Genomic DNA, 8,279 nt, shown 5'->3' on the forward strand with positions numbered 1-8,279 from the left:
GGGCCAGGGGTCAAAACTCATTTTAGACCAGTGGTTTTCAACTTCCTAATGTTGAGACCCTTTAATACAGTTCTCTGTGTTGTGGTGACCACCCCCCCCAAATTATTTCATTGCTACTTTAGAACTGTGATTTTGCTACTGTGATGAATTGTGATGTAAATATCAGATACGTAACTCCCCCAGGGGTTGTGACCCACAGATTGAGAACTGCTGTTAGGGAAAAATATTTCCATAAAGATGCTAGCAGGTAGATAGACCTCCCTTTAAAGACCACCCTTTGAGGAAAGGTACATACAGACAACCTAAAATAACAGCTGAAATGAACAAGACTGCCATCACAATGCTTGAGGAATGCCCATCTTGCTTACCTAGTTTCTGGTGATCATGATTAACAGGGCTGAACCTGGGTGGATGTGCTTGTACGTGACCTTGATCCGCCTCTGGATTTCACTCACTTTATTTGCTTGCTCTTTCAGTCTCTGCTCCGGATCCTGGAGACCCCCAAGGGCCACGCTGCATTCCGAGTCTCCAGTGGGTTCAACGGACTGCTGTCCCTGCTTTCTGACCTGGAGGGGTCCCTCCAAGTGCCTGTAGTGCCAACATGGGGTTCTGTGTCCCTCAGCCAGACCCTGGAGCTGGTGTTGCATACTCTTTGTGTGGTGTCTGCTGCACTGCACTTGGACCCTGTCAACGGGCACTTCTTCAGGACCAATGGGCTCTTTGAGAAACTGGCCGAGGACCTCTGTCTGCTGGGCTGTTTTGGAGCTCCAGAGGAGGAGGGTGCCCAGTGGCTCTCCTCATCTGACACGAAGGCCAGACCCTTTGGGGACTTGCTGAGCTGTGCCTTTTCCTCCAGCTGTCCGTTCCCACCCAGGTTGCAGAGCTGCCTACAGATCCTGAGCTTCCTAGACAGCATGGCCAGTGGCACCCTCCACCTCCGCAGGGACCTGATGGAGCTGGCCAGGGCTGGGCAGGAGCCTTCTGTGGATGCTCAAAAGGGAGATGCCAGTGGCCGTCAAGGCAAACTCAAGCAGTGGCCAGACCTGGAGGAGAGGTTAGCACTGGGCTGGCTGCTTCTGCTGTGGGTCACCAGTGTGTCCGGGGCCTGTTCCTTTCTTATACAACTATCTCTGTGGGTATAACTGGGAAGACAGGCCAAATTACAGACTGGGTGTGCTAGAGTTGCCAGAATTTAAGTCCTGGAGAGGACTCCAAGCCCCTCTATTCTGGGAACTCATAGCAAATTTGACTCAAGTCAGCATAAGGCTGGAGGAGTCTGTTGATCTACACAAGAGCCTGCAAGGCTTCTGGATACCTTGAAGGCAAGAGCTGGCCTCCAAGAAGACAGACTTCCTCTTCTGGATCCTCTGTGCTCCTGGGCATTGTGGGTGCTTAGGTGGAGTATTCCTGAGTGTTCAGGTAACCTTGGCCTCTATGGCCTTGTCCCCAGAGTGCTGCCAGGGCTTGGGTGAGTTTTTTCAGTTTGTTAAGACTCAAACCACAGGGCTCTTTCTTGTCTTTTGAGTCATTTCTATTTTTCCTAGCAAAGACATCCTTCTTTCCAGAAGCATACCTCTCCATGACTCAGACTTCTGCAAAAACATGTAACTGTAGAACATAGTCCCACTAATGCAAGGAATGTGAGGACCCATCCCCACCCAGTTTAATATTACTTTAAAACTTTTTTTGCAGTTTGTATAAAAATCATAGTTTATTTATTTTTATCATCCAAAAATATTTTTTAGTGATGTAAATTCTCTACACACAAAATTAGGTTCTACACACTGGGTGGTGGTGGCACATGCCTTTGATCCCAGCACTTGGGAAGCAGAGGCAGGTGGATCTCAGTGAATTTGAGTCCAGCCTGGTCTTCAATACTGAGTGAGTTTCCAAGACAGCCAGGGCTACACAGAGAAACCTTTCTTGAAAACCAAACAGACAAACAAAGAATTAGGTTCTCCAGGAAGCATTTCTCTCAAATATTATGCACTTTTTCCTTCATCCCAGGGTCCTTCAGCACTCTAAGTACACTGTCTACTGTCCCCTTCTTTCCATTTTTTTTATTCCTCCACTGTCCCTTCTGTATTTTACATGTCTTTAAAGAAACCTAGGGCCCACAAATTAGAGAAAATGTTGTTTGTCTTTCTGTGTATGTTAAAATCATAGTATCAATAGCTGATGCCCTTTTACACCACACAAGCAACAAAGACAGATGACATTAATACTGTAGTGACATCTCCCAGGAGACTCTACAGTTTTCCAGAGAAAGTCCCCATTTTCCAGAGGTGAGAGAGATGGCTGTTAAGTCTTCACAAACTGAGGCAGTGATTAGATATTTTTGTTTCATGGATAATTTGGTCTGTTAATGGGCTTTGTGTTTCTAATCATGCATCTTGTCTGTGGCCATTCCATCCTCAACATACCCCATCGTGTCTTCTGTTACATCCCTGCACAAATCAAGGTGTTCACAGTCTACTGATTGTCACACCTGATTTGCTGATTTTCGAAGGGATTTTGTATCTATGTTCATGAGAGCATTTGATTTTCTTATTCCTTTCTAGCTGTTTTACTGTTAAATGTACATTGTCCAGGCATGAGTTGTACTGTCATCTGTTCTCTGGCAGAGTTGGTGGGGAAAACAAAAAACAAACAAAAAACCAAAAACAAAACACTTGTAGGCCTGGGCTTTGTGCTAGGGTTTACTGCCAAGCCGCTGTGGGCCTGTGTTTTCTTGTGAGAACAATTTGTACTGGAGAACAATTTTATTTTGAGCTTACCAAGGTAAGTTACTGCTCAAGATTACCCCCATTTCATTTATCCAAATTTCAATTTATTAGAAAAGGCTGCTTTTTTTTTTTTTAAAAAAAAATTCTTTCAGGATTGGAGGGGGTATGTGTCTTACTATGTTGCCCAGGCTATCCTCAAACTTCTGGACTCAAGGGATCCTCCTGCTTCAGCCTTGTGGGTAGCTGGGAATTCAAATGTGTGACAGCAGGCCTGGTTGTCTTCTTAGCATTTGTCTTGTGATGTTGGGATGTCCCCATCTCATTCTGGACATCCTACATAGTGATGCTGAGTTTTCAACTCATCCTGAATATCCCACATAGTGATTGATGCTGAATTTTCCCCCATCTTATCCTGATCGTCCTGCATAGTAATTTCCTTGGTTCTTCCTCCCTCAGCATTTCGGTCAGAAGTTCATCTTTAATTTGCCATTTGAACAGCTTTTGGCATTTTCTGTTTCTCTTACCTGAGTATTCCAGTTTCTTTTGATTTGTCATCATTTTCTCCTTTGGGGCTCGTTCTGGAATCCTTTCCTTGCCTCAGACCATTAGGAGATTAATCTCTGTCTTCTTTTAAGCACATGCATTTCTCTGTAATCTTTGTGTTCCATGTTCAATACAGTTGATTTTACATCATTACACAGCTCTGTGTTTCCTGCTTTCCTTGTGATCTGTGCTGCTTGTCCTTGAATCTGCAGTGTTGCAGTCCAGCCCTGCTTATCCTTTTCTGTCCACTGCCACCTCCATGGCCATTATAGGTGAGGAATTTTCATAAATACTCCACATGGGTCTGAAAAAAATGCTCATCCTCTAACTGTTCGAACAATATTCAGTTTTTGGATCAAATTTGTAGTTGTTTCCCCATACCATTAAATTGTTAAGTCAGCTTGGCATGATACTTGTCAAGACAAATACACTAAAAACCACTAAAATGGGAAATATGTATCTATGAATGTTTTAGTTTATTTTTAATTTGCATGCGAGGTAATATGTTTCCTTATGGCAATTTCTTATATAACTTACTTTTGACTGATTCTCCCCGCCCCCATCTCCCTGGCCCATCTCTCTATACTTTCCCATTCCCAACCTTCCCTTTCCACTTTTACATCTCATGTGCTCCCCAACTTTCCATACCTCCCTCCCTGAAATCCCCGGCCCATCTCAGAGACTCTTCTAGTTTCCTTGTCTCTTCTCACATTCTTTAACACACACACACACACACACACACACACACACACACACACACACACCTCAGAAGCATTTGTCTTTTGAGCCTTGCTTACCTCACTTAGCAAAATATTTTCTAGCCATTAATTTTCCTGACATTTTCATTTTTCTTTATGACTGAATAAAATTCCATCATGTACATGAACCACATTGTCATTCTCCATTCATCTGGTGACAGAAATCTAGACTTATTTAATTTCCTTGCTATTATAAAAAACAGCAGTAAACGTGGATGTGACCGTACCTCTGTGATAGGACAAGGACCTTTGGGAATATACAGAAGAATGTTATAGCTTGGTTTTAGGTTAGTTCTATTTGTTGTGTTTTGGGAAACCTCCAAATTGACTTCCACCATGGTTGTACAAGTTTACGTTCCCACAAGCAAGTAGTTGCCAGCATGTGTTATCGGGTTTTTTTTCTTTTGAGTTGGGGTGTGTGTGTGTGTGTGTGTGTGTGTGTGTGTGTATGTGTGTGTTAGCTATTCTAAATGGGGTGCTATGGAATCCTATAAAAGTATTAATTTGTATTTCTCTAAAAGTTAAGGATGTTGAACATTTTAAAAAGATACTTATTGGCACTTTGTGTTTCTGCTTTTGAGAACTGTATATTCGTTCGCTCATTTTATTGATTGGGAGTTTTGTTTTTTTATTTAATTTTTGCAGTTCTCCGTGTATTGCTGTTACAGCCTCTGAAAGACACTTGGTAAAGACTTTTTGCCTCTTCTGGAGGCTGTCATCATTTTACTTGGATGACAGTGTCCTTTGCCATAGAGAAATTCTCTAATCCTGTACCATCTCACTTGCTAGTTCTTGCAACTACTTCCTGTGCTACCACTAGGCTTCTGCTCCGAAAGTCTCGCTGGGACCTGTAGTGTGCTTCCCTTTGGCAGTTTCATGTTGTAGATGAAGACATTTAATTTTGAATTGATTAGCAGGGTGAGTGCTGTGGATCTAATTTCATTCTTCTGTAGGTGTGTATCCAGTATAAAATGACGAAGTGGAAACTTGATATTTTCTTATTTTATATTTGACTTATTTTTCTTTGTATCCAAATAGCTAGATTTTTAATTTAACGTTTTCCATTGATTAGTATTCAGTGTATATCCTCTATGCTTAGTATTTTAGTGGTTGCCCAAAGTAATTTGATAAGCCTTCTTAAAAATGTTTAAAGTTAAATCTTTTCTTCTTCTTTTTTTTTTTTTTTTGATTTTCGAGACAGGGTTTCTCTGAAGTTTTTGGTGCCTGTCCTGGAACTAACTCTTGTAGACCAGGCTGGCCTCGAACTCACAGAGATCCGCCTGCCTCTGCCTCCCGAGTGCTGGGATTAAAGGCGTGCGCCACCACCGCCCGGCTCTTCTTTTTTATTATATAAAAAGAACCCAAAGATCTTAGCACTACTATGCAGACTTGTATGCTAGTGTTGATTTGTTGTTTAGTTCCACTTTTGTTCAGTTAACCTCACAAATCTGTTATCTATTGTTTTATTCAAAATTTATTTAGACTTTCATATATTGTTTAGACTATATAATTTAAACTCTATATCTATACTATATATGTCCCATACCCCATTCTTTCCTGCACCTTTATCTTTTAATGTGGCATTTTGTTTCCCTTTAGAACACCATTGGAATTTTTTTCTTTAGGTTTATTTGTGATAAACTCTCTTAAGTTTTATTGGTTTGAAAAAATACATGAATTCTCTCCTTAATTGTTGGAAGATAGTTTTTCTTGGTATACACTTTTGGACCAAGAGGTTTTTCCCCTCTTGGAGCATATAAAAAGTCCCCTTAGCTATTGATTTCAATTGTGGCTGTTAACTAATTTTCTTTTCTTTGGAAAAATCTTGGCCAGCAAACAGAAATTATTTTTTCAACTTTCTTTGGGGTCTTTAAAGAACTGCATCATTTCTGCTTTGTGGTTTCACCTCATGGATCCTGGTGGGGAGTATTTTAGGACTTTATTATTCTGCTTGACATCCATCGAGCTTCCTCATCAATTCTCCATGTAACTTTATTACCCTTCTCTAACCTTTAAAAACATATACTACGATCTGCCTGGTGGTGGTAGTGCATACCTTTGATACTAGCATTCAGGAGGCAGAGGCAGGTGGACCTCTGAGTTTGAGTTTATGGCCAGCCTGGCCTACAAAACAAGTTCCAGGACGCCAGGGATACACAGAGAAACTCTGTGTCTCAGAACATAAATTAATATATATTAGTGCACACTTACAATAGATGTTAAGACAGATAACTATGTGCCTCACTATCCGCTCTTATCCTCCGCACCTCAGCCACTCTCTCTTTCCATCTCCTAATCTCTAGATAGTCTTTCTGGAGTTTATTTTGGTCTCTCTTCCAACTCACCACGTTTCCTATTAATTGTGTCTAATCTAATGTGCACCATTAGCTTTTTAGGTTTTGTTCCAAAATTTAAAGGCTGCAGTTCATACACACACGATTTGGTCTTTTACAAATCAACTTTATGGTCTTACGACCCTTTTCCTTGCCTCACTTTTCTGCCTCTTTTATTTCGTCAACCACATGAATCACAGTGATTTTGTCTTTTGTGTCTTTTGAGAATCTGATCCTATGTCTGTGGCTGTCATTGAAGGCTTCCTGTGTGGGCTGTGATTGTTAATGCCTTCTAAGGTCTCCATGAAAGCCATGTCTCCCTGGCTACCTTGACTTTCGGACGCTGTAGAGATGCCTGCTGGAGTTGGTGCTTTCCCGTATCAGCCAGGCCTTAACAGACACCATGCTCTGCTCTCTTGCCTTCTTTCTCTTGGGGAGCATTTGTTCTCAGAAAATCTAGATCTCTGCATTCCAGGGGAGTGCTCTGAGGGGACTCTGCTCAGGTGACCTGATGCAGTGCAGGGTTAAGTTGTTATCTTTGTCAGGAAGCTTGTTCAGTTTATTCTACCAGCTCTTGGTGGGCAAGGCATGTTTGTTAGCATCAGAAAACATGGAGCAAGTGAGAAGTTCACTGATGGCTGTCCCCAACACTGAGCTTCAGTGTTTATCTTTATTTAACTTCCTCCACAGGCTAGAATTTTATCAATGAGGAAGCCAAACCTGAGAATGAGGAACAGTCCAAGGCCACACGTGAGGGTCAGAATGTGACCCAGTTGACTTCCAGAGTGTGTGTGGGTGTGGGTGTGTACATGTGTGCAAGCGTGCACATGCTTTGGGTATGTTTTCTTCCTGCCTTTCCCTGACATTGCACAATAGAGGCGATGAACTCTCATTGTGGGCTGAAAAGCTGATGTTTAAAGTTCAGGCTCCATTCTACAGGGCACACAGCCCTGCTTCATTATAATGACACCGATGTCTGGTGTCATCCTGGTTTAGTGAGTAATTTTAAGATGTATTAAGAGTTATGTTTTGGTGCTGGAAAGATGGCTTGGAGATTAAGAGCACTGGCTGCTGTTCCAGAGATCCTGAGTTCAATTCCCAGTAACCACATGGTAGCTCACAGCTTTTTATGGTGAGATCTGACGCCCTCTTCTGGAATGTAGGCATACATGCAGAGAGAATGTTGTATACAGAATAAATAAATAAACAGTTACATTTTGAATAGAACATTTTCCTTTAGTTATCTTTGACCTTTCTTGGCATTTAAGAACAGGAAGTGAAACCCCAGAGATACAGTATATGGGTCAGAGGTATGAATGAGAGATACAGTATATGGGTCAGAGGTATGAATGAGAGATACAGTATATGGGTCAGAGGTATGAATGAGAGATACAGTATATGGGTCAGAGGTATGAATGAGAGATACAGTATATGGGTCAGAGGTATGAATGAGAGATACAGTATATGGGTCAGAGGTATGAATGAGAGATACAGTATATGGGTTAGAGGTATGAAGAATGACTAAAGAGGTTATGGCTGGGTAGGTGCATGGAGGGGAAGACCAGTCTTAAAAGCCTATTATGAGATGTTCTAAGCTATCAGGGAACAAGTGAGTAAATGCATAGATAAGTGAATATAGAAAATAGAAATAAAAATTTACAAAAGGGAAGCATAATGAAATAGAAGCTATGATGGCATCGGTTGCTATTTCCTCTTAGGCTGGTTGATGTGGACGCTCACTCCCCCCTCTCTGTGATCCTCTTTCATGTCAATCTCTGCTGAGGAAAGAGGGGACTCCTGGACTCAGGTTCAGATAAGCCATGCTGGCCAACATTTGGCTGAGTCCTCGTCTATGATTCCTACCTTCAAGTAACAAATTTGGTTTCTGATTTCTGGTGTTTTAAGGTTTGCCTGCCTTC

General features: G+C 41.8%; 1 protein-coding gene across 1 annotated transcript in view; it reads left to right on the forward strand.

Annotated features, from left to right (window-relative positions):
* Positions 1–8,279, forward strand: part of Wdfy4 (WDFY family member 4) — a 205,184-nt gene that overhangs the window by 29,432 nt on the left and 167,473 nt on the right. Inside the window, exon 11 of the mRNA XM_005348671.3 lies at positions 477–1,054. Coding sequence (XP_005348728.1) covers positions 477–1,054 — 578 coding nt within the window. The remainder of the gene's footprint in view (positions 1–476; positions 1,055–8,279) is intronic.

The sequence above is a fragment of the Microtus ochrogaster genome, chromosome 6 (assembly GCF_000317375.1).
Source record: "Microtus ochrogaster isolate Prairie Vole_2 chromosome 6, MicOch1.0, whole genome shotgun sequence".
NCBI lineage: Eukaryota > Metazoa > Chordata > Mammalia > Rodentia > Cricetidae > Microtus > Microtus ochrogaster.